The sequence below is a fragment of the Arachis ipaensis genome, chromosome B9, assembly GCF_059453495.1.
Source record: "Arachis ipaensis isolate K30076 ecotype BB chromosome B9, ASM5945349v1, whole genome shotgun sequence".
Taxonomy (NCBI): Eukaryota; Viridiplantae; Streptophyta; class Magnoliopsida; order Fabales; family Fabaceae; genus Arachis; species Arachis ipaensis.
This window is the reverse complement of record NC_142444.1, coordinates 150,577,195-150,603,634: the sequence shown is the minus strand read 5'-3', so window position 1 is coordinate 150,603,634 and position 26,440 is coordinate 150,577,195. Positions and strand designations below refer to the sequence as shown.

General features: G+C 33.3%; 3 protein-coding genes across 9 annotated transcripts; all 3 read left to right on the top strand.

Annotated features, from left to right (window-relative positions):
• The first annotated feature begins 3,149 nt into the window (after positions 1–3,149).
• LOC148546788 (lectin protein kinase family protein) lies at positions 3,150–5,814 on the top strand. The gene has a single exon (XM_088497868.1). The coding sequence runs from the start codon at positions 3,188–3,190 to the stop codon at positions 5,618–5,620; it is 2,433 nt and encodes an 810-aa protein (XP_088353994.1). The 5' UTR covers positions 3,150–3,187; the 3' UTR covers positions 5,621–5,814.
• A 514-nt stretch (positions 5,815–6,328) lies between these two features.
• Positions 6,329–10,385, top strand: PTP1 (protein tyrosine phosphatase 1). 6 transcript variants are annotated; one of them, XM_016320952.3, is made up of 9 exons: positions 6,329–6,685; positions 6,825–6,921; positions 7,085–7,167; positions 7,306–7,446; positions 7,552–7,686; positions 8,161–8,309; positions 8,407–8,548; positions 9,825–9,904; positions 10,036–10,385. In XM_016320952.3, exons 1-8 carry the CDS (start codon positions 6,476–6,478, stop codon positions 9,891–9,893), a joined length of 1,026 nt encoding a protein of 341 aa, XP_016176438.1. In that variant the 5' UTR covers positions 6,329–6,475; the 3' UTR covers positions 9,894–9,904; positions 10,036–10,385. The 6 variants fall into 6 exon arrangements, 4 of the variants coding, with proteins under 4 accessions (XP_016176438.1, XP_020966386.1, XP_020966385.1 ...); XR_015899848.1 differs by having other exon boundaries at positions 6,342–6,685; positions 7,306–7,458; positions 8,412–8,548; positions 10,083–10,385; XR_015899847.1 differs by having other exon boundaries at positions 6,342–6,685; positions 7,306–7,458; positions 8,412–8,548.
• Positions 10,386–14,787: 4,402 nt separating this feature from the next.
• LOC107618181 (Ikzf5 (DUF668)) lies at positions 14,788–21,858 on the top strand. Of its 2 annotated transcripts, none has more exons than XM_016320172.3 (13): positions 14,788–15,241; positions 15,545–16,185; positions 16,993–17,318; positions 17,440–17,532; positions 17,626–17,716; positions 18,289–18,382; positions 19,181–19,278; positions 19,586–19,655; positions 19,887–19,990; positions 20,412–20,528; positions 20,623–20,699; positions 20,933–20,977; positions 21,052–21,858. In XM_016320172.3, exons 2-13 carry the CDS (start codon positions 15,823–15,825, stop codon positions 21,578–21,580), a joined length of 2,007 nt encoding a protein of 668 aa, XP_016175658.1. In that variant the 5' UTR covers positions 14,788–15,241; positions 15,545–15,822; the 3' UTR covers positions 21,581–21,858. The 2 variants fall into 2 exon arrangements, with proteins under 2 accessions (XP_016175658.1, XP_016175657.1); XM_016320171.3 differs by having other exon boundaries at positions 20,608–20,699.
• Positions 21,859–26,440: the final 4,582 nt, after the last annotated feature.

Sequence of the window (26,440 nt, the reverse complement as noted above, 5' to 3'; positions counted from 1 at the left end):
ATCAGAAAATGCATCAGGCAATTCATTTTCTATTCTTTGCAAATGTATAATCTTTTGAACTTCTAGTTCACATTGCCCTGATCGAGGATCTAAATGCATCAACAATGATGCATTCCAATTAAGTTCATTTTCAAGAAGCTTATTCTCTCCTCCTAATGTTGGAAATTTTGATTCATCAAAATGACAATCCGCAAACCGGGCTTTAAATACATCTCCAGTTTGTATCTCAAGATACCTCACTATAGAGGGAGAATCATATCCAACATATATTCCAAATTTTCTTTGGGGTCCCATTTTGATGTGATTAGGTGGTGCAATGAGAACATATATCGCACACCCAAATATTCTTAAATGGGAAACATTTGGCTGCCAGCCAAAAAGCTAATTACATAGGAGAGAACTGATGGTAACTCGTTGGCCTCAAACGAATAAGTGCTGCAGTATGTAAAATAGCATGCCCCAAACTGAGGTTGGGATATTTGTTCTCATAAGTAAGGGTCTAGCAATTAATTGGAGGCGCTTAATAAGTGATTCTACTAACCCATTTTGTGTGTGAACATAAGCTACTGGATGTTCAACACTTATTCCATTAGCCATACAATATGCATCAAAAGCTTGGAAAGTAAATTCACCAGCATTATCAAGACGAATTGCTTTGATTGGATTTTCTGAAAATTGTGCTTTTAATTGAATAATTTGAGCCAGTAATCTCGCAAACGCCAGGTTGCGAGAAGATAATAAGCACACATGTGACCATCTCGAAGATGCGTCTATCAGGACCATAAAATATCTAAAAGATCCACATGGTAGATGAATAGGTCCACATATATCACCTTGTATCCTTATTAGGAATTCAGGGGACTCAAATCCAATCTTTACTGGTGATGGCCTTAAAATTAACTTCCCTTGAGAACATGCAGCACAACAAAATTCACTAGATTTAAGAATCTTTTGGTTCTTTAGTGAATGTCCATGAGAGTTTTCAATAATTCTCCTCATCATGGTTGTTTCCGGATGACCCAATCTATCATGCCAAGTTATGAATTCATTTGGGATAGTAAACTTCTGGTTTACAATGGCATGTGATTCAATTGCACTAATCTTGGTATAATATAACCCAGATGAAAGTGAGGGTAATTTTTCTAATATAACTTTCTTATTTGAATCATGAGTTGTGATACATAAGTACTCATGATTTTCCTCATTCATAGTCTCAATATGATATCCATTTCGGCGAATATCTTTGAAACTCAACAAGTTCCTCAGAGCCTTGGTAGATAATAGTGCATTATTTATTACAAATTTTGTTCCTCCAGAAAACAAAATTATAGATCTTCCGGAGTCTTCTATCACATTGCCCGAGTCAATAATAGTATTAACATACTCTTCTTTTGGCACAAGATGGGTAAAATATATATCACTTTTAAGAATAATGTGCGAACTTGCACTATCCGCAAGGCAAATATCTTCAGAATATGTCCTTGCCATTTTTCTTCAAAAATAAATGATAATTATAAAATGAGTAGAAGTACATGCACAGTCAAAATTATTCACATGAATACTTAACAAATACATACATATATCAAACTATTCCATCATTGATCAAATAGCCAATATTTCCTTCAGAATCCTCAAAGAAATTAGATACATCATAATGAATGGTGAAATTTTTATCATTTGAAACAAAATTTGTTTCCTTCCTTTGTCATCCTTTTTCAAGGATGCTTTATAAAAATCACTTAGGTGCCTTGGGGTACGACAGGTACGTGACCAATGGCCCTTTCCACCACAACGGAAGCATTTATCCTTAATTGATTTACTTTACCCATTGTTTCTTTCTTTATCCCACTTTTAGTGAGATCCTTTCTTATGAATATAATTTCTTTTCCTTCCATAATTTTTCTTGTTATCAAAATCTTGCCATTTACCTCTTCTGGTGTTATAATTTGCCGCATTTGCTTCAGGAAATGGGGCGGCGCCAGCTGTGCGCGCTTCATGATTTCTTAAGAGCAACTCATTGTTGCGTTCAACAACAAGAAAGCAAGAAATTAGCTCCAAAAAAATTTTAAATCCTTTTTCTCGATACTGCTGCTGCAGGAGCACATTCGAGGCATGGAAGGTCAAGAAAGTTTTCTCTAACATATCGGGCTTGAGGAAGTATCACCGTCTTTTGATGATTGTACCTTTTTTCAAGGTCTTTCCACAGATCTACAGGATCTTTTAATGTGGAATATTCATTTTTCAATCATACGTCAAAATGACGACGAAGGAAAATCATATCTTTGGCTTTATCCTTTTGGGATGTATTATTTACAGCTTCAATGATATCTCCAAGATCCATTGAATCAAGATGGATTTTAGCATCTAGTATCCATGATAAATAATTGTTTTCAAATATATCAAGAGCATTATATTCAAGATGATAGAGTTTTGACATAATAAAAATTTGTTACCTGGAGTCTTCCTAAAATTTTGTTAGAGTTTCGTGCTGATAACGTGTTATAAAATAACTAAATAAATAAATAAGGAAGAGGTAACAAATAGAAATATAATTAGATAACAATATTAAACACAAATACTATCTCAATATAAAAGAGATGATACTTATATATGTATTAACGTATGAAAAAAAGAGAGGAAGAATTTTGTATATAGATAATATAAATAGAAAGAAAATTTTTATTGCTTTTGTATATATGTGTAATATTCTTGAGATTACTCCTCTATTTATAGACGTATGAAATTTATTTTTCAACTTCATTCAGCATTAAAAATAAAATTCAACCGCCCATATTGATGGCATCTAATTTGACCTTATCACAATAAAATTTGCATTCTTGACTAGCCGTAATATCAAATCCAAACTTGGAACTGACTAAAAAGCAAAGATACTCGCAAAATCAAACCATGGAATTGAAAATTGGAAAAAGAAAAACCACACTATTTGAAAAATAAGTCACATTTAAGTTTGAAAACAAGAAAACACATTCATACCCTTTCTACCAGAAGTCCAGAACTACACACATGGCTACCCCACCAACACTTCAAAGTCCAAAGTCCAAAGTCCAAAGTCAAATTCTTTTCTGTTCTTTTTCTCCCCGTACATACCATCCTATATGATCTTCTAAACCGGTTTCTTTAATAATAAGAAAGAAGATTAAAAACATAAAAAAAAAAAAAAAAAGACATGGTGCTACTGCAGAGAAACATGAAACTCCGAAAACAACCACCTTTGTCACTGTCCCTTGTCACCTTCATATCTATCACTATCTTCACCACTGCCACCACCATCATCTCACCGGGAACAACTCTCTATGCTTCAAACACCAACCAATCGTGGCCTTCTCCCAACAACACCTTTTCCCTACGCTTCCACCCTCTCCAAACCACCCCATCTTCCTTCATCGCCGCCGTCGTACACTCCGGCGGCGCCCCCATTATCTGGTCTGCCGGAAATTCTGCGGCCGTGGACTTCGGCGGCTACCTCCGCCTCCTTCCAGCTGGAAACCTTCGCTTGGTTAATGGCTCCGGCGCTACCTTGTGGGACTCCAACACCAGCAACATAGGCGTCACCTCAGCAACGGTTCTTGAAAGTGGAAACTTTGTTCTCTCCAATGGAACTTCCACTGTTTGGTCAAGCTTTGAGAACCCCACTGATACAATTGTCCCTTCTCAAAGTTTCAATCTTGGTATGGTTCTGAGATCTGGGGTGTACTCATTCTTTCTTCAGAAATCTGGGAATCTTACCCTTAGTTGGAATAATAGTGTTACTTATTGGGATCAAGGCTTGAACTTTTCAATGAGTGGTGTGAATTTGAGTTCACCTGTATTAGGATTGAAGTCTGTGGGGATTTTGGAGATAAGTGATCCTAATTTGACTTCTCCTGTGGTTGTTGCCTATAGTAGTGACTATAATGAAGGAGGGAACAATGTGTTGAGGGTTTTAAAGCTTGGTGATGATGGGAATTTGAGGGTTTATAGTTATTTGAAGGGTAGTGAAGTTGTGAATGTGAATTGGGTTGCTGTTGAGGATCAATGTGAGGTTTTTGGTTACTGTGGGAACTATGGTGTGTGTAGTTATGATTCAAAATCAGAACCTCTTTGTGGCTGTCCATCTCAGAATTTTGAGATGGTTGATCCTAATGATGGTAGGAAAGGGTGCCAGAGGAAGGTGAAGCTTGAGGACTGTGTTGGGAAGGTTGCTATGTTGCAATTGGATCATGCAAAATTCTTGACATACCCTCCTGTTTTTGTTGTTAATCCTGAGATATTTTTCATTGGTATTTCAGCTTGTAGTGGAAATTGTCTTGCTGCTAGTTCTTGTTTTGCTTCCACTTCCTTGGCGGATGGAACCGGATGGTGTTACATTAAGACGTCGAATTTCATCAGTGGATACCAGAATCCTGCGCTGCCTAGCACTTCCTTCATTAAGGTTTGTCCACCTGTAGCTCCAAACTCAACTCCCTCTTCGGAGAATGTTGTTAAGAAGCATTGGAGGTTTCATGGTTGGGTAGTAGCTTTAGTTTTGAGTAGCATTTTAGGTTTCCTTGCATTTGAGGGTGGTTTATGGTTGTGGTGTTTTAGGAATATCCCGAGATTCGGTGGATTCTCTGCTCATTATGCTCTGCTTGAGTATGCATCCGGCGCACCAATCCATTTCTCTTACAAGGAACTTCAAAGGTCAACCAAGGGCTTCAAGGAGAAGCTAGGTGATGGTGGATTCGGTGCTGTTTATAAAGGAACTCTTGCTAATAAAACTGTTGTTGCTGTGAAGCAACTTGAGGGAATTGAGCAAGGTGACAAACAGTTTAGGATGGAGGTTTCTACCATAAGTAGCACCCATCATTTGAATCTAGTGAGGTTGATTGGTTTCTGTTCGGAAGGGAGTCACCGGCTTTTGGTATACGAGTTCATGAAAAATGGATCACTTGATAATTTCCTCTTTGTTGATGATGAACTACAATCAGGGAAATTATTGGATTGGGATCAAAGATTCAACATCGCCCTTGGCGCCGCGAGAGGCATGACATACCTTCATGAGGAGTGTAGAAACTGCATTGTTCATTGTGACATCAAGCCTGAAAACATTCTCTTAGACGAGAACTACAACGCAAAAGTCTCGGATTTTGGCCTTGCAAAGCTCTCGAGTGCCACGAATCACCGGCACAGAACATTGACTAGTGTGAGAGGAACAAGAGGGTACCTAGCGCCGGAATGGCTGGCAAACCTTCCAATTACTTCGAAATCAGATGTGTATAGTTATGGTATGGTTGTGTTGGAGATAGTGAGTGGTAGAAGGAACTTTGAAGTTTCAGAAGAAACAAACAGAAAGAAATGTTCTATATGGGCCTATGAGGAGTTTGAGAAAGGTAACATAAGAGGTGTGATTGACAAAAGATTGATTTGTGAAGAAGTGAAGTTGGAGGAAGTAGAGAGATTGATTATGGCATGTTTTTGGTGCATTCAGGAGCAGCCATCAATGAGGCCAACAATGAGCAAGGTTGTTCAAATGCTAGAAGGTGTGACAGATATTGAAAATCCACCACCACCAAAATCCATTACAATGGGATTTTCTAGTGCAATTAACACCAATGTTGCAGATTCATCAGCTTCAACATGACCCCCAGTCTTCTTCTTTGTAACTCAGAAAAGAACATTCCTTTCTTTTCTGGATTTTGGTGATATGATATGAGATTTCTTCTACCACTTTGTAATATTATATGTGTAATTGTTTGCTGTTGGAGTAGTAATATCCTTATACCAATTATCATGTATTCTTTACCCTAATATACCCATTAATATTGCTGAGAATAATTCTTTTTTTGTCTTAATAATAAAGTTTGTAAAAATTGTAGCATCTTTTGTAATACTTCTAGGTTAATTTATTAAGATACTTTTTGGAGTTGTTGAAGAGAATTTTTATTAAGACAATACTTTATTCCACTTTTCATCTGATTCTGAACTACACAACTTGTTAGGCTGCAATTATTCTTCACTACCATTCAATATGATAAAAATGAAAAAGTATTTAGTAGTGCTCCAATGATTTTTAAAGAAAAGATATGCACATTCAACCAAACTCGTTACAGCAAACACAATAATATATTGTAGTAGGGAGCAGTAGTAAAAGAGTAACATGGAATCAAAAACCATAATGAATGTCAATTACTATTGTGGAGTCAAGATGAAGAAGTAGCATAATGATTACATAAATATTCATTTCCATAATAAACCAGTGATTAGTAAGTGCTAAGTACTAACTAAATTTGAAAGGTCAAGCCCGCCCAATAAGGATTAAAAATAAAAATAAAAAATAAAAATAAATTCCGGAAACAGATCATGTTGTATTATTACTCCGTTGCGATAGTGAGTGCACGCAAGATTCGACTCCCAATAACATCGAATCCACGCTGCTCTCTCTACTCAACTGGGGAACCGCGCCTCCGCCCGCTCTCGTCCCCGTCGGACGTCCGCCATGGCAGCCTCTTCCGCCGGAAATCCGCCGACCTCCTCCCTTTCCTCATCCGCAGCATTATCTCGCGAGAAATTGAATTTCTCGGCGGATTATCCCGCGCGAATCGCACTATCCTCCGATCAGCTGAAACACTGTACGGAAGCGCTCTCGTTCTTCAAGGAGAAGCTCCACACTCCTCAGAGGATAGCTCAAGAGTTCGCTCGCTTGCAGGTTAGGTTACAACTTTTTCTTTTCAATTTTTGTTTTCACTTTTTTTTTCCTAATTTATGATTATTGTTCATACGTTGTTTTTTTTTTTTTTCCTCTTTTGGCGCTATTCTTGTATTCTGTGATGTTGAATCTTTCTCAGGCAAATAGGATAACGCCAAGTGAGATGAGGAGAAGATGCACTGTGGCTCTGGATGCTGTCAATTTGAGCAAAAATCGATATACTGATGTGTTGCCATGTAAAATATTAATCTTCTCTTTCCATGGCATACTTAGATTAAATCTTGTGCTTGAAGTTCATCATTTGAGTAAAATTGAAGTTGCAACTTGCTATTTAAAATTACAACCTTGATCTTGTGGAGTTTTGCAATTTATTTGTTTAATTTTTTGTGTTTGGTTCAGTTGACAATAACAGGGTTGTTCTCAAGTCTAGCACGGATTATAGGCCTGAAGCACAGGGATATATCAATGCAAGCTGCATATCTGTAGGCATTTCCTTATTATTATTATTTTGAATTTCTTTTATTGTGATTATATGGTCTGAAAATTAAAGCTGTGGAAGGAGCTTTGGAGATGAAATTCATGATGCTGACAATTGCATTTCGTTTTCATCTTAAATGCAGGCCTCTTTGCCCGGAAATGTGTCGCAATTTATAGCCACACAAGGGCCGTTGCCTCACACATATGAGGATTTCTGGGAAATGGTAATCCAATATCATTGCCCTGCAATTGTGATGCTTACTAAGTTGGTCGACAATTACAAGGTTCTTGATTCCGTAATGGTCATGATCACTTTTTTGCTATTGTCTATATACATTTGTTTTAAAAAAAAAAAAAGAAAATTGATGTGTATAATTTTCTTATTATAGACGATAAAGTGTGGAGATTACTTTCAAGCTGAGGATGGACCTAGAGAATGTGGTAATATCTCTATTATCAGTAAATGGATAAAATCTACTGAAACTTCACTGGTGTTGCGCCATTTGGAAGTAAATCATAAAGAGGTGAGTTGATCTTCTTCTTCTTCTGTGAAGAATGATTCAAGAAAAAAGCCATCAATGAATTGTAAATTTCGAATCTCTTAACATGTTTGAGAGGGAATGCCCTTTTAAAAGAACATAAACAAAATAGTGACCAAATGTTTACTTTCTATTCAAACTAGTTGTTACTTTTGTAAATTGTTTTGATTATATACTGTCTTTGAAGGAATCTAAACACCAAAGGCTGGTTTGTTTTAGGCTGGCAAAGCATATTGCATCAACAAATATCAGCTTATACCGTTCAACTCGAGCTCGATATATGAAATCTTGTTTATGGAACATAGACTATTTTTTCCTTATAATATATTTGTACTTAATATATTTTCAAGAAGAAAATCATAAGTTAATGTCTCAATTTTGGAAGTCTCTCGGTGTCTCTGCACCATGAAGTTGCATAGCATTGTGGTTCATATTAAACTTTAGATGATATTGTTGCAGGCCGAAGATACACCGTTATCGGTTTTGCACATTCAGTATCCTGAATGGCCAGACCATGGAGTTCCAAGAGATACATCTGCTGTTCGTGAGATTTTTAGAAGATTGCACCATTTACCGGCAAACCTTGGCCCAATAGTGGTGCACTGCAGGTTCATCCCATTCTTTGCTTCTTTAATTATTTGTAATTTTGACGACAATGGCAATAAATCATATGCATATATGTCTGAGACAAACTCAATCGTCCAGTGCAGGCATTGGTAGAACTGGAACATACTGCACAATTCACAACACAATTCAGAGAATACTTGCTGGTGATATGTCCGCTTTAGATATCTCAAGTACAATAGCTATGTTCAGGTCCCAACGAATTGGAATGGTTCAGACCCAGGTACCTTGCTTTGCTGCTTTAATTTTTTAATTACCATTATTGAATGAACTAATATTGCATGAGATGGCATGTATTTGGTTGGATCACATGTTGGCTTGTTAGAAGAAGAGGAAGAGTCACTTATTATTTCGAATTCCCTTTGCATTCATTTAAAAATTTTTTGAATGTATAAAAATCAACACGGTAACACAAACTAGACAGTAGTGTCAATCCCTAGCATGTGGTTACCCTCTACCATTTAACATTTCTTCACTTGTTCAGCCTACTTGTTATCATATACTTCTGTTAGCGCTAACACATAATTCAATGTTTTTTTTTTTGTTCCTTCTCCGTTTTCGTTTTGTTTTCCCTAAAACCATAACATATATTTTAAACAATAACTTATTAAATGGTCATATATTTACTGTAATAAATTTGTTAAATTGAATGCATTCTAATTATTTTAGCCACAAGTATATATATATATTTTAAATGTGTATAACATAATTATTATATTTATATATTATTTATATATTTTTATAATAAGAAAGGAGAAACGGATAGCTTTTTATGATAAGAAAACAACCAAACTGGGGATATTAGTATTCTTAAATTTAAGAATGTTAGAATGTTTTATAGTCTTTTATATAATGAATGCTATATATATATATATGTCTTTTCAATAAAACTTTTTACATTTTTTTTGACAGAATAAAACTTTTACATTGATAGGGTATTTTTCAACATTTTTTTTAAGTAAAATAAAAATTTGTCATATTCTAGCTTAGCATACGTATGATGTGACATGTGATGATACAAATCTTTAGCTTTTGGACCACCTCCATCTGCCCCTGGCTGCAACTTGCAAGTAAATAGGATAAAAAGTTAGGGAATGGTGCTGTAATAAGTTGAAAGTTTGGAGGAATTTTATTGTGCTAAATTGGGAATAATTTATTCTTTTCTAAATGCATACACCCTCGTCACAAATGAAATGTCAAAGACTGGAATTTCTTGTAACTTTGTAAACTAGAGGAAAGTAAAAAATTAGGAAGGTTACATTCTAGTCTTCTTTTCTGTCCTTCAGTTCAGGAGGCCTCAATTTACCAACCAGTTGGAAATTGGAATCCATCACATTAAGGATCCTAAGAGTTTCTGTTGTGGCATGCAATCCCCTTTCCTCCTCCACATACCCCTATAATAATATTACTATTATCATTACTACTTTTGCACTGTGGCCTCCCCCTTTGTATATGCTTTTTCTTTGAACTTTTTGGTAATTCTCTCTTCAATATATCAGGATCAGTTTGTTTTCTGCTATGAAGCTATCATAGATGAACTAGAAGACCTTGTTTCTCTACAGCAGTGAGAGTTGAAGAGGTACATACTTTATGTGTTGGTCTTTTGTACACTTTTTATGTCAGTTTTTTGTACCCTTTAGTTATTATATCCTCATTTGAAAATGATTTTGGTACCATGACGAATTTCTGTCTTGTGTTGTGGAAATCCAGTGCTGAATCAAGGGCTATGCTAAACTCTTGTATCATTTTGAAGCCAGGTTCCAATTCTTCCGTTTTCTATTTGAGTCCAGCGATGCATGGGTTCCCGGGCAGCTGATGAATATAAACTATTGGCATTCTAATTTATGACTTTCCAATGAACTCATGTTATTCTCAAGATTTCATGTATAATAGCAGGCAGGGAAAATCTAACTAACATTGGCATCCTTTTTGCTACATGATTTATTTATGGGGAACACAAGGACATAATGTCTAAAATAGTTTGAATTCCACCTTCCTGTACTATTTCAACTGCTTATAGCATGCTCTGCTATATTAGCTTGACCTTTTTTTTGGTGAAATTCTCTATGTTAGTTTATATATCAGAACTGGCTATCAATTTACATTAGTGTTGATTAAATAGTTACAAGTGTAGGTTATCATTTAGTACTGACCAACTACTTTAAATATATCCGTTGACTTTTTAGGTCCTAGATTCCTAGCTGATGGGACTTGTCGTCTAGTAAGCTTCTTATAGGTCTATAGCAACTTAAGAATAACAACCATTCTTTAAGATCTAATCATGCTCTTGAGCAATTTTAATGCACGTTTCAAGAACATTTATAGTCAATTTTTCCTATATTATAAACGAAAATGAGTGGTTGTGTTCTTTAATAACACATTAAATGATTTCTAGGAGAACATAAGAATTTCATTAATCTATAGACCCAAGTAAACTCTCCGGAATGCCAAGTATATCTACTTGTAAGTAAGAAGGATTATCTAATTGATGCTTGCAGATATGTTGGTTGTAAATGGCTTAATATGGACAAAAAACATGTACACAAGGAAATGTATGGCATACATAACATGGGTCTAAACCATTTCCCCCATTTTTAAAAATCAGAAGCTCCCTGTGACTAACAACCTGACAAGAGCAACTTCACATGGGAGGAATAGTTATCATCATATCAGGTAGATACACACCATACTCAAGGCAAATAATTGAAGAGAATCAGAGATATAGTTTTCTCCCTGTATCTTGGTCTTGTTTTTTAACCTATACAAAAGAAATTTCCATGAAGTTTCACTCTTGTTAAGTTATGAGTGAAAACACTGGATCAAAGTTTTCCTGTACTTTGTTTGCAATAGCAATTAAAGTGTTCAGACTTGAGCATAAGAAAGCATAGCGTGTTAGCTTACGATAAAACTTGCTTGGTGCCTCGACCATATTTTCAAATCTGCGTGCCATGAATTTTCATTAAAAATAGAGAATTGGTTTTATGTTTTAAGAAACTATTAATTAGAGTTTAATTTTGATGTATTTATATTGTTGTGTAATCACATTTGTTTTCTTGGATTCATACAGACAATGTAAAATATAATTATTTTTACTGATATATCGTTACATAATTAAATACATTTGTAAAATTACTTTATACAGACGCATTAAAATTAAATTCTATTAATTATTGTAGTTTTTTTTTTCAAAATTTTGTAAAAAAAAAAAAAAACTGAAAATGTAGAAAACAACAAGAGTTGAGTGTAACTTGAGGAAGAGGGAGTGTGTGCCAGTTAAGTTGGCTGTTTTTATCGAATTGTTATCGCCGCCGATGTGGACCACCTTCACAAGATCCAGTGGAGGTGTTGACCGTAGCAGCTCTTTGTCTCGGTTATGACCATCTTCCTCGGTTGATCTTGATCATGTAATGTACCTTTGAACTTTAATGTATCGTCTGCATTAAATAATTGCAACTAATCACAAGTGACTGTCTCTGTAAATTTTCTTTAGGTTATGTTATTAGACACAGCTTTTCATTTTATACAAAATAATTGAATATTTACAACCAATAATCGAGATTTAGCTGGTTAATATAGAAAGAATATATTTTGTTAAGCTTCTATCATTTTAAATGCGTTGAAAGTTGAAACTCTCTTTTATTATCATTGAAAAATTTAACTAGTATTCTTCCATTAAATTATAAATGATGTATATTGGAAATTAGTTATTAAATTAATTGTTATATATACATTTTTTCTTATATATTTTGAAATATAGTAATTTTCATCACCACAGTCAAAAGTCAAAACTTTAAATGAGTAGAGTGTTTTGACCATTGCTAAAAGACAAAAAAAATGATAATTAAATTTAAGTCTATGAAGATTTGTACTTAGATCAAAATAGATCTTTAAAAAAAAAATTTTTAATTCAAGGATTATAAATGTTGAATACGTATTTTTCAACAACTTTTTTTTCATATCAAGTGTGTGTTTGGATTACAGTTTGCAAATAAAAGTTTGCATAAAATTGATTTTGCAAACTTAATTTTGATCAAAAGTAAGTTTGTGTTAAAGTGATTTATGTTTGGTAATTTTTGTATCAAAATGGATTATAGTAAAATAAATGTTGTTTGGCTTATACCATTCAAAATCACTCTTAGATAAAAAATTACTAAAATAAACGTCAACTTAAAATTTTTTTTATATTATCCTATTATTTTAATTTAGATATTTAAATAGATCTTATTAGTTAATTTTATAATAAAATTAATATTTACTTACTAAAATAAAAATAATATATAAAAATAGATAAAATATATTTTTAAATAAAAATAAAAAATATAAATTTTAGATAAAAAAATATTTAATCAAATATGTTACATTTTTTAAATATTAAATGTTACTTTAGTATTTTTTTACATGGTACTCTTATTCTAGTATTCTTAATAATCTTATTCTTAATATTAATTTGGAATCCAACGTTTATAATTTTATTATTATCTATGATTGATTTTTATTTAATTTATCTTTTTTAATTGAATCATAATCTATATTATAAAAATTACACTAAAACATAGTATACGAAAATTACAATTATAAAAGAGAGTATTGAAAATAATAAAAATAAATAAATATTTACTCTATAGTGATTGAAACAAATCTAAAAGTTCTTGATGATCTTTTTATATAATATATTTTTAGTATTTTTAGTACTCTCTTTTAGTATGTTATAATTGTTTACTATTATTATTATTATTTACAGTTAATTTTTTATTTAATTTACTTTATCTAATAGATTCAATAAATCATATTATAAAAAGATGATAACAAATATAATACACAAAAATCACAATTATAAAAGTGTATAATGTCAAACAAACAGTTGAAAAAAAATAAAAATAATAAATAATAAAAAAAATAGAGCTCATATAAATAGAAATAACAAGAATTTTATAAATAATACAATAACATATATAAAGGATAAAGTTGGTAAAAAGGTAAATAAATGGTTAGTATCTATGGCCAAAAGCCGTCAAGAAAACGCAGAAGTTAAAAATAGTTGCTTCTTGTAAACGTGGTTTTTGCAGCAAAATCACTTTTGCGTTCAAGAGAAAAAAAATTTGCCAAACCAAAAGTTGAAACTTTCAAGAATTTAAACGTGCTTCTTCCCTTCCAATGGGTTTCTCAAACACACCCCAAACTGACTCGGATAAGCCAGTCGCACCCACGCCCATGCATCTTGCATTTTGCATAGAATGTCTGTGGCTTAAACTCATACACATTGTAGTCAACTCTTCTAAAGATAGTGTAACTTCTAATAGCTGCGACGACTTTCTAGAACTGTATTTCATTTCAATTCGGAACTCTCCGTCCTCAGGATTAGCAACGCCTACCGAAAGCAGAAATCATCGTTCATTAATCAATCCAAAGTTTAAATTAACAAAAACGTATTATTCAGTCATCACGTACCTATGTTTGCATATTCCGAAAATTTCGGTGCATGCATGACGTCGAGATCCAACTCATGCATAAAAGGCGGCACATTCATCGGTTGACTGTTTGAGGGATGAACCACTATATTCTCCGCTGCTATCTCAACCCCCACATCACCATCCTCGTCTTCGTCGCCAGCTTCATAAGAGGCTTCGAAGTTCTCTTCGTTGTCACTATTCATTCCTTCCTACACTACATGTCTATCAACCTCTATATCTAATTCATTTTGTATCCCTTCTGCCTTTACGGTTTCAAACTCAACATACTGCTCAATCTGTGGCTGTCGCATCTGAGTCTGCCGGTGATTTTGAAACATATTCTACATAGTCGATTCGTTAGTGATTGGCATGGTATCAAACTGTATTAGTCCACCAAAAACTACAACCGGATTCCGTTACAGAATTATTCTCACTCTCATTAACATACTGTTCTCCATGCTTTGACAGAGACCGTTTTGAAACTCCATAAACGTCATGGTGCATGGATTCACAAACGAAAACAGATTCTGGTACACAAACCTCACTCCCTCATGAGTATTCCGTATTATTTCACCATTGCGATATACCGCCAAGTTTGCGATACCCTCCATTATACTACCAACACACTCAGAGGATGTTCAAAGCACAATCTCATTCAGAATGAAAGTGGTATCGAACTCGACCTTATATAGAGAGAGCATTCAACACGCCCCCACGTGCTATGTGCCTCAGCCAACCACGCTTTGCCACGTGTCAGCACGCCCCCTCGCGTGCTCACCACGCCCACCACGTGTTTGAAGCTTCACCCAATCACGCGTCACCACGTGGCAGCATGCCCCTTGTGTGCTGATCCACCACACCCCCCACGTGCTGCGTAGTTCATCCAACCACTCTGCGCCACTTGTCCTCTACGTCCCCCCACGTGGTGCCTTTAACATGCCCCTGCGTGTTGGACCAGTCATCTGACACGTCTGTCCAAATATAAATACACTAAGTTCTTCCATTGTTATCCAAAACACCACCCTTTACTCCATAACCAAATTATAAATACACTAAGTTCTTTCATTTTTTTTTTCTATTTTTACCTCAAACAAATGCATCTTAAAAATCTATTCTATCCAAAATACACATTCTCATGGACTTATTTGTTACTTTAGTCAAAAAGAAATGAAAAAAATTACAAAGAGCAAGAAGAGCTAGAAAAAACGAAAGAGAGAGAGAGAGAGAGAGAGAGAGATTTTTCATCTTCTGAAGTTCTGAGCTTTTTGCGTGTAGCAGCGGTTCCTGGGCACCGCATCACCGTGTCTCTGAGAGAAAACAGAGATAAATAACACTCTCTCAGCTCAACTGTGCCCTCCTTTTTCTTCTCTTTGTTCTATTTATGTGCTTCACTTTACTTCTTTCTCGATCCATTTGACCCACCATAGCCATTAACACATGCACCTTCTCCCAGATCTCTGCTGCTGGTACTTCCCTACCCCCATCAAATCCATATATTCGATCCAAACCTCTAATGTGTTGTTTAGCCTAACTTCTGTTCATGTGGGGTTTTCCCCCTTTTTTTAAGGGGAAAAAATATTGGTTGTCTCTAATTTTCTTCTTGATGTTGCTGGTTTTGTTTATCCTGAATTGGGGTTTTGGTTTGTTCGGAAATTTTCATTTTTTTTTCAAAAAGAAAATAAATAAGTAACATAATAAGCAAATGAAAATGCATAACATTTGTGAAATTTTAACCTCCTTTTTTTTTGTCTGACAAAAAAAAAATCCAGATTTGGTGATCTTAGCAGAGTTGATGGACTGGACCTGTAAAGGTGATCAGAATTGGTATGATCAACATTTGCGCCTTGATTATAACATCCCTGTCAATTGAAGGCTCTGCGTGTTTCTTGAGTTGTTGCTTCTTATATAGTCCAGTTCAGCTTTGTGATATGAACTCCTCAGAAAGATTTTGAAGTGAGGTTTTTCTTGTTCTAAGTTATAGAGCATTATTGTATAGACATTGTGTACAGAAGAGTAAAAGCTATAGTCTCTACCAACTGAAAATCATATGGGTGGTATTTGCTCAAAGTCATGGAAAGCCACTGTGGATGGTGTAGCTGTAAATAATGCTCTTATTAGCGAAGGCTCGTCGTCGAGACATGCTAATGGCCATGTTAATAATGAGCCTGCAATGACTTATCAGTCTATTGGACTTCCTGCAAATAGTATAGATAGCAGCAATTCAAATGTTCCCCCACTTGTTGATGATGATGAGTTGGAAAAGCATGAAAGGGAATCATTTTCCTTTTCTGGGATGGAAAAGGTATCATATGGGTCCGGTGCATATGATATCAATGACGGAATTCCTGCTCTATCTAGAGCTTTATCACATAAGTCCAGATCAGCCAAGTCCAAGCAGGCTGCTGCAAAGGTAGGTCACTGACTTACCGCCCTCATATTTGATCTCTATTTCTTCTGTGTTTGGATTGGTTTATATTGTATTTCATAGCTTACAAACTATAATCACAGTGCCAGAACAAGTGTTTGGCTAAAAGGTTATGTTGTATAAACATCAAGCAAAACCAAAACGTGCAAACTTTAATGCTGTCCCTGAAGAAGGAGAATGTCTATTATTTCTGGATTCAACTTTAGTTGAATTGATCTTATTAAGTGGTGTTGTTAATGTACAAACCCCCTAGGCATGACATGGACGCTTGAATGATTCCATAGACACCAATGGAAATGGGTGCCTTGCTGTGGAATCAAGCAAGGAAAGAAACCAAGGTTCAGAAGGGAGTCGATTAGAACATGATTTTAGTAATTGTTTATGGAGTGTATGCTAAGGCACCTGTATGCATTTGAACTATGATACTTGATGGGAATTAACTCAAATGATTTGCATTAGATATGGAGGCTGCAATCCCTGGTTCTTATACCCAAACATTATTGTTGCCTTTGGAACATTCTATCTTCCTTGTTTGTTTTCTTTGCCCTCTTTTTGCTTTTCATGTTTGGATCTTAAATATTGAATTTATGTAATATGGTTAGTTCTCTAGATATTAAGCAGTCTCTGTTTATGATATTAGAGACAACCATTCAATACGATAGGATAGAGTTTCTGCCTAAAGATAACTGATTTGTAGAGAAGTGTTTACATCAGTTTTGCTTTATGTCATGGATTATATATGTGCCCTTCCCTTTAGATTGTGCTTTTGCCTTATCTCTTTCTACGTTACAGGTTTCGGAAGTGAGTTCACTTTTGGGCAGAGCTGGTACAGCTGGGCTTGGCAAGGCGGTAGAAGTTTTGGATACGTTAGGTAGTAGTATGACAAGTTTGAATCTCAGTAGTGGTTTTACATCAGGCATGACAACAAAAGGAAATAAAATTTCAATTTTGGCCTTTGAAGTCGCAAATACAATTGTTAAGGGTGCCAACCTGATGCAATCTCTTTCAAAAGAGAACATTAGACATTTGAAAGAAGTTGTTCTGCCATCTGAAGGAGTGCAAAATTTGATATCCAAAGATATGGATGAACTCCTAAGAATTGCTGCAACAGACAAAAGGTAGATTATCAAGAATAGTTTGTTTCTTCTCTTAGATGCTCTCCAACTTTGATTTGGAGCTCACTTTCTTCAGCTGCTATCTACACTTAAATGTGACTATTATATTGTAATGTTTTGGCAGAGAAGAATTGAAAATCTTTTCTGGTGAAGTTGTACGTTTTGGAAACCGTTGCAAAGATCCTCAGTGGCACAACCTTGATCGTTACTTTGAGATGTAATCCTTACTGAAATTATTTAGTCTTACCTTAACTTTTGCAATGTTTACCATTGTTTTAGTTATAGTTTGCTTTCAATTTCTGACGTTTAGGTTAGGTTCAGAGCTTACACCACAAAGGCAATTGAAAGAGGAGGCAGAAATAGTGATGCAGCAACTAATGACACTTGTTCAATGTACAGCTGTGAGTACACCCATTATTATGGTTTGTCTAATGGTGTTTCTTTATCTAAAATGTTTACCCACTTAAGGTTTAGGTGTTTTTACTTTAGTCTCTATCATGATGCCTTGTGGATAAAAGGTCAGCCTGTGCACAAGCATCCCATGTTACACAAGGTCCGGAGAAGAGCTGCACCCAAAGGGTGTAATGTAGGCAACCTAACCTGATAAGTGCATTAGTGGTTGATTCCACATCTTCGACCTTTAACTTAGAAAACACATTGGAACACTGACATATCTTTTGTTTGTTTGTGTTTGAACATTTCTAGAAGTAGACAGGCTTGCCAGCTTTGCCTTCGTTTGTGCTTTATCATTAGTTTGTTTTTCACTTACGTGCTTTCTCAACTTTAATGTTTGAGTTAATACTCCGTAGCAGCTGTAGGCAAGTGTATCGAGGAAGTTTTTTTTTCCCTCCATAGAACCATCATGTTTGTTAGAAAAATGTGTCTTCATTTGGAAAATCTGCTGGGAGTTCTTTGCGCAAAATGATTGTTTCTACTTTCTAAGGCTAAACCAATATCGTTATTTTGGATGCAGGAGTTATATCATGAATCAAATGCCTTGGACAGATTTGATCAAGATTACCGGCGCAAGCTTCAAGAAGAGGACAATTCAAATACCACACAAAGAGGTAAATGCAAGCATTAGTCATTAGGTCCTATGTTCTTGTATCATGTATTAAAAATAGTTATTCTGTATAGAACCTTGTTATTTATGGCATGTTTTGAATGGAAAGGAAACACATCCTATAGGTGAATTTCCTGTACCAAATTATTTTTAAACAAAATACTATTACAAAAATTCTATAGCACCCCCACATAAAATCCTGCTTTGAACTATTGGAGCTCTTGTTTACAAGCACATATGAAACTTCCAAATATTTGTCTATAATAAAATGTAAGTAAGTGCTCAAATTTTCCTTCACAAAACAATGTGTTGATCTCACAAAAATAACTGCAGATTCCTTTGATGAAAAAGAGGAACTCTGAAAATTCAGTCACAAAATCCATTTCTTCCAGAAATGTAGTGATGATAAAATGAATTCTGCAGAATGTGAGCAGTTTGCACTTATTGATTTTGCTAGAGAACCTCCACCACAACCTCACACCAGTTTTAAGTTTTCTACTCCTTGCTCTCTTCAATTACCAAACCAATGTTGTTCATTAAGAGCCTGAAAGATCTTTCATTAAAATAGGGATAGAAAATCTAGTGTTAATTAGCAGGAAATGTTTTCCTTCTATTCCCCATAAACCATTTTGTTGTAGTGAACAGAAAATTTGTACTGCTTTAAATAAATGTGTCTAGATGTCCGAATATCTGATGAAGTAAGTATTCTCAGTTTAAGAAATCATGTTATAACTATGTTGTATTTGTTACTATTACGAGAGTATTCTTATTTTTAGGTTATCAATATTTATCACATGTGTAGGAGACAGCCTTGCAATTTTAAGAGCAGAATTGAAGAGTCAAAAGAAGCATGTGAGAAATTTGAAGAAAAAATCACTGTGGTCCAGGATTTTGGAAGAGGTAAGAAAACTAGTATTTCCTGCTTCTTATGTTCAATTGTGATGGAAGCTTAAAGTCTAAAATAGAGATTGACGATTTATTTGTTTTGCACTGTCCTGCATTCTTTGAATTATGCTGTCTTCTTTTCGTATTATTTTGTTTGGTAGTTTCATTTGTCTTGGTGCTTCCCGTTGTGTGGTTTACTTATTTCTATTATGATAATTGTCATGTTCTATTAAAAAAAAATCATCCATAGTCTTTTCAACCACTTTATATTGAGTATGTTTTATTTTTGTAGAAATATAAAATCTTATTGTGGTATCTTCAGGTAATGGAAAAGCTTGTAGACATTGTGCATTTTCTACATTTGGAGATACACGAAGCATTTGGCAGTGCTGGTATGCTTTCAAGAACTGCAAATAATTGATTACGATTAGCTTATTTATAATTATGCATTTATTTTTTGTACCCTGGTTAAGGATGATGGGGTGTGGGAGAATTTTTAACTTTTTCTTGTCCTTGTCCCAACTTTAGTCTTTCATGACAAGCTGTAAGATCAACCTTTTGCTTTGTTAAGATGCCAGATTGAATAAATGTCTTTATATTTGTTGCCCTTTTGGACCTTGCAGACAATGATCAGCCAGTAGAAGAGTCTCCGGGCAACTCGATGAAGTTGGGGTCTGCTGGTCTTGCTTTGCATTATGCAAATATTATCACCCAAATTGATACTCTTGTGAGTTCCATAGTCTTACTTGATCATGCAGTCTATAATACTTCTAGTTGTCTTGGAAGTTCAAATTATCCTAGCCCACATTAAGAAACATGGTCTTACCATTATTGTTTCTTGTGTTTTCTTACTTTGTTTTAGTAACAAAAACTTGAGAAGGGGAAAGAGAAGCAGGGAAATGGAAGCATTTATATCTATTTTATTGAATAGCAAATTCGTTATTGCATAATGGTTTCAATTAGGAAAGGTGAAAACATCTTTATAATAGTAAAATAGTAACAGTGATTAATATAATTCTATGTTTATTTTCAAAGAATAATTCTACTCGCAGTTGTTAGAGCCACCCATGTTCACAATAGCAGCACAGCTGTCTCTTAAGATAATTGCAAGATGTTTGTGACCTGTGCTGACATTTCAATTTTCTCAGGTGTCTCGTTCGAGTTCCGTGCCTCCCAATACAAGGGATGCCTTATATCAAGGGCTACCACCTAATGTAAAATCGGCATTGCGATCAAGACTACAGTCATTTCAACTCAAGGAAGAGGTGCTTGTCCTATTGTGTTCTCTATTTCCTGTCTATTATGACCAAATTTTTAACTTTTAAGTCCATATTTGACATGAAGGAAACATTCTTGCAGCTTACAGTCCCACAAATCAAAGCTGAAATGGAGAAAACTTTGCAGTGGCTTGTGCCTATTGCTACCAATACAACAAAGTAAATTTGCCAGCCTTACTCAGTAATTCTTAAATATGCAAACACAATTCTTAAATATGCAAACACAATACAGTTGCTTAGCTTTATGATGTTATTCTACTCAAAATGAACTATTCAGTTTTCTTTGATTGTTAACAATTTGATATTAGATTTGCTTTAACCATATTTACCATTATCTTTTTTACACTCTCTTCTAGTGTTTCTAATTGCCCCTTTCAATTGGATTTATACAGAGCTCATCATGGCTTTGGATGGGTTGGAGAATGGGCAAATACAGGGTGAGCATAGAAATCTTTGACTTATTTTCTCCATGATTATGTTTCTGAACTCTTTACTTATCAAATTTGTCTAGGTCTGAGGTCAACCGTAAACCTGCGGGTCAGACGGACTTATTAAGAATCGAGACACTACACCATGCCGATAAGGACAAAGCAGAAGCTTACATTCTTGAACTTGTTGTCTGGCTCCATCATCTTGTCAGCCAAGTCAGAGCTGGTAACGGAGTTAGGTCTCCAGTCAAGTCTCCGATTCGTTCTCCAACGCAAAACACAGGACAATTATTTACACAGAAAGCCTGCTCCAATTCTCCCATATTAACAGTAGAAGATCAGCAAATGCTTAGAGACGTCGGCAAGAGAAAACTGACACCAGGAATCAGCAAGAGTCAGGAATTCGGCATAGCCAAGACTAGGTTGAGCAAGCACCATAGGCTGAGCAAGAGTAGTAGTCATTCTCCAATAAGTGAAAGTAGTAGTAAGAATGACATATTCTCTTCTACTTCAACAAGGAGGCTACCTTCAATTCCTTTTATTGACTTTGACATTGATAGAATGAAGGCCTTGGATGTCATTGATAGGTTGGATACAATTAGGAGTTCATAGTTGCATGGCAAAATCTTTGATCCTAGAAAGTGAGGTAGTGGGAATGTTGGAATGAATTTAAGATCTTCAATATTATAATTGCTTGTTCAAAGTTGGGGGCTGCCTCTGTTGATTTCAAGAGTGGGATTGTGATGCAAGGCATGTTCTTTCTTGAGATTGCTGTGTATGATTATGGGATCGGAACAAGGGGGGAGGGGGTCAAAGTTTTTTTCTTAATCAAATGTATATGTACAGATTTCATGATCATATAATAATTATAAATCAATGTTTTCTCTTCATATTCATCTTGCACTTATAAACCACACGGCATAAGGGTATCTTTGTGAGTTAATTTTGAAGGAAAAGGAAGAGAAGGAAAGGGTTATTATTTCCTTCATTCCCACACACCCCCCTTAATTAGTTGAAGGTTTGCTATTTAGTTCAAATAAATTCTTCTAGACTTTGTACTTGCAAACTACAAATGTGTAACGGATAACAATATTCCTTGATTTATATCTGATGGAACAGAATGTGTATGCTATGCTGATTTGTTCCTTCCTTTCTTAAGAAGCAAGGTTTGTCAGAATTTATAATGAAGAGGTTTTTGGGTGAAAAGAATAAAGAATGTATAATCTATCTTAAAAAATTAATAAAAAAATTAATACATTTTACTAGATATGTCTTTAATTATTTATCAAAGAGAACTCTTCTTTTTTTTTTACCATAATATATACATCGTCTCTAGAATGAATTATCAGTAGTATTTTGTGGGGGAAATTGACAAAAGAACCTATTGTCACAATATATGAAACTATTATGCCTTGTAAAATAGACTAAAACCTACCTACATACAGGAACGAATCTTTTCAATTTTTTTTTCTTAATTATTTGATAAAATATAATTTCTTACCTTATTCTCTTTAAGTAGGACAAAAAAAAATGTGACAGAATATATTAAATATTAAAAGATCATACCTTATCCAACAACAACAACAACAAAGCTTTGTCCCACTAAATGGGGTCGACGCCATTGTGTTCTGTCATGTCTACAGAGAGACCATTTACATGTAGATCTCGTTTGACCACCTCATGGATGGTCTTCTTAGGTCTTCCTCTACCTTTCGCCCCTTGTCCATCTTCCATCTCATCCACCCTCCTGACTGGATGTTCTATCGGTCTTCTTCTCACATGTCCAAACCACCTAAGACGCGATTCAACCATCTTTTCCACAATGGGTGCTACTCCAACTCTTTCCCTTATATCTTCATTCTTTATTTTATTCAATCACGTATGACCACTCATCCATCTCAACATTTTCATCTCTGCCACACTCAGCTTATGTTCGTGCTCCCCTTTAGCCGCCCAACACTCCGTACCATAAAGCATAGCCGGTTTTATAGTGTGCGATAGAATTTACCTTTAAGTTTTAAAGGCACTTTTTTATCGCATATAAAACCAGATGCACTCTGCCATTTTGACCACCCTGTTTGGATCCTATAATTTACATCATGTTCAATCTCTCCATTATCCTGTATGATGTACCCAACAAATAAAGGAAAAAAATTGAGGGGATATACTCTTCTTACATACAAATTCCAACCACTGTGTGTCTAAATTTCATTGGAGAAAGTGTCATGCATGTTCACTTGATCACTTGACGACAATTTAAGGAAGAATCACAGCAAGGGATAGCTCATCAGTCAATCACTCACTTAGTGTATTTGCTATATTCAAATTTCTTCATTTGCAAGGTATTTGTACATTACTAGTTACTAGCTCTTAACAAGAACAATGTGCTGCGCCCACAGCTGAGAACTGGATACCAAATGTCAATTCTTCCGTTGATTCGTTCGTTAACTTGATGGAGATCTTAGATCCTTCCAACAATTTTATTTAATTACTCTATTTTCCTGAAATGTATAAGGCATGCTAGCCTCTTTGCAAACACGTTATTCCAATTTGTTTCTTCATGCATCAATATATACTATTGTTGTTTCTATCCCTCTTCATTATTTCTCGTTTTTTACTTCATTTTTTATAAGTAACTAGAGTGAGATCTACACAATAAACCAAATGATAAATTAATAATAGTATATAGTATATTTTAATAAATATTATATTATTTGAAAATTAATTAAAATGTATACAAACTAATATTAAATTTAATGTGTTTTTTATTTAAAATATTTTATAATACAAAAATTTTTTTATATTGAAATTGTACAAACCTATATTTTTATTTGTTATAATTGACGGACTTAATCTTTTTATATGGTGTTTATTTTCTTTTTTTTTTAGTTGTTGTTGGAATTATTTTTTTTTTCTTCCTATCATATATTCTCGTAGAGACATGATGTTTTTAAATTGTTGATTTGTATATATTTTTTTATCTATTGTTCTTTTTTATTCCTTCTATGTATATATGTTCTTTTATCTAAAGATATATCTTAGATTCGTTTAATTTTTTTCTTCTTAATTTCTTAATTTGTATGTCATCTATGTCTGATGATATTAGTATTGGTGAAATTAGTTCCTATAATCAATCAATGAACAATATAAATGAGCAATAAAAATGATGTTTTGAATAAATAAAATTTTTGTTGTATTACCTATTTTATTTGTTACAATAGGGATTGAGTTTCATTATTTTTTGTTAGAATAAATGTCTTAGTAATAGTGTACTGTTTTAGTTAAAATTATTTATTTTGACTTAAATATAAATATGAGGTTGTATAAATTTTTCAATTAGAATGGCACTTTAGTATCATTGCTGTCTTGGAGTGTAATTAGTTTTGAGATAATGTTCAATAATTTTTTTTGCTTCTCTATCAAATAGCACAAAAATTATTGTAGCACTTTGATCTAAAATCTTTAATTTAATTTTTAATCTAGAATAATTATTGAATTAGTAATTTATAATTTGGTAGAATTTTTTATGATAGATATAATTTGATAGAATTTTTCATAATTTGAATCTATAATAATTTTTTATATTGTAGCACAAAAACTTTATTTTTTGTATTTTTTGTGGTTTTTCTTTGACATCTACTTATTCTTCTTCTCATAGTACATACATTTTTTAAAGACATTTATTATAGTAAAAATAAAATTTTTTAGAATATTTATTATGTGAAATATCTATAACATATTAAATATCTATAACATATTAATGATTTTTTATGTTGTAGCACAAAATCTTCATTTTTTCTATTTTTTATGATTTTTTTTTACAATTACTTATTCTTTTTCTTCTAGTGTATTATTTTTCAATGATATCTATAATAATAAGAATGTAAATTTTTAGAATTTTTTTTGTGTGGATCTATATATATATATGTTAATATTTTTTAGTTCACTCTGCCAGACAATACCTCAAGTGATATAAATTTAAAATAATGTTAAAAATAATTAAATTTGATTCTTTGATTTAAATAGCATATTGAAATAAGTATAATTATAAGAATTTTAAAATAAAATTATATGCAAAGTATTAGAAAATAATGAAAAAAGTAAATATATTTTAAATAGTATGAAATTTGAATAGTTTATAACTTAAAATTTGTTATGATAATGTTATTATGATACTTTTAATGCAGATATTTATTCTATGTAATTAATATTTTATATTTTTATTAAATAATAATATGTAATAAATTAATTTATTATGAGAGTTATGATTTTAACTTTATTTTTTTAAAAATATTTTACTAAAAATTGATTGATTAATTTTTAAATTTTATTAAATAATTAAAATTGATGATGAGATATTATTAAAAAAATATAACTTAAATTTAATGTATAAAAAATTAATATTAATTTTTATATAATAAAAATAGATTAATTTTTATATAACAAAATTAGATAGATAGATAGATTATGATAATTTTTCTCCAAGAATATCTATCAGTATTCAGTGGATCTGTATATATATATATATGCTTCTGCTTTATTCATTGCATTGTAAACATCAAACGCAGAATACATATCATTCAACCGAGATACTAGGACAGTTTCATACGTTAATAACATTCAAATGGAATTTTCTGATGTTACATGTCCCGTAAAACTATATCGATCTAACATGGTCCTGAATCCTGATGAGTACCGGTCCGAATTGACTGGTTTAATTAGGTTAATTGAAAATATATCACCAGATCAATTTAATTTAAGATAAAAATTATTTGATAGCGAACCAATAAAAAATTTAAAAAATTAGTAAACAAATTAATTAATCATGTAAATTAATGAAAATTTTTAGCAGTTAATTAATTTAAAATAATAAATTATAAAATAATTAATCTTTTTTAAAAATATATATTTTTATATATAAATATAGTTTTTTATTATATTCAATTCAATTTCTATTGAATCATTAATTCTCTAATTTTATTAATTCAATTATCAGTTTTGTTTAAAAACCTTAATATCTGTTTCATTTCGCAACACCTCTAACTTCAAAAAGGGATAATATCGAAATAATTTTAGTGTAGAGATGAAAATATTTTATCCTAGTTTAAATGAGGAGTGTTAGGGGCAGCAATTTTTGTGAGTTGTAGCCATTAAATAATTATTAATGATGATTTTAATGGTGTGAGATTGATCTGAGATTTTATCCAATGACTCACCTTTCTTTGCTGGTTACATGTTGGCCAGAATTTAAAAAAGTTGCTGGTCCGTTATACTTTTTCAATTTAAATTACTTCGGTTTTTTTTTTTTTAAAGTTGGAGTGAAATTCAAATTCAAAAATTTTAAGTGAAAATGAAGAGATTATGCAAATTACTTCAAAGTCTTCCGGGGGAGTATTTTAACCCATATGTTGGAAGTATATATGCATGTACCTGGCTAAGAACCAATTAACATGCATGGTAGATATAATGTTG

Bases quoted from the DNA above. Each gene is read 5' to 3' on its own strand.
- PTP1 (XM_021110727.2), top strand. From the start codon at position 6,476: ATGGCAGCCTCTTCCGCCGGAAATCCGCCGACCTCCTCCCTTTCCTCA. The intron at 7,459-7,551 runs GTAATGGTCATG...TTCTTATTATAG, and splicing joins ATTACAAGGTTCTTGATTCC to ACGATAAAGTGTGGAGATTA. The intron at 7,687-8,160 runs GTGAGTTGATCT...ATATTGTTGCAG, and splicing joins TGGAAGTAAATCATAAAGAG to GCCGAAGATACACCGTTATC.
- LOC107618181 (XM_016320171.3), top strand. From the start codon at position 15,823: ATGGGTGGTATTTGCTCAAAGTCATGGAAAGCCACTGTGGATGGTGTA. The intron at 17,717-18,288 runs GTGAGTACACCC...TTTTGGATGCAG, and splicing joins CACTTGTTCAATGTACAGCT to GAGTTATATCATGAATCAAA. The intron at 18,383-19,180 runs GTAAATGCAAGC...TCACATGTGTAG, and splicing joins TTCAAATACCACACAAAGAG to GAGACAGCCTTGCAATTTTA.
- LOC148546788 (XM_088497868.1), top strand. From the start codon at position 3,188: ATGGTGCTACTGCAGAGAAACATGAAACTCCGAAAACAACCACCTTTG.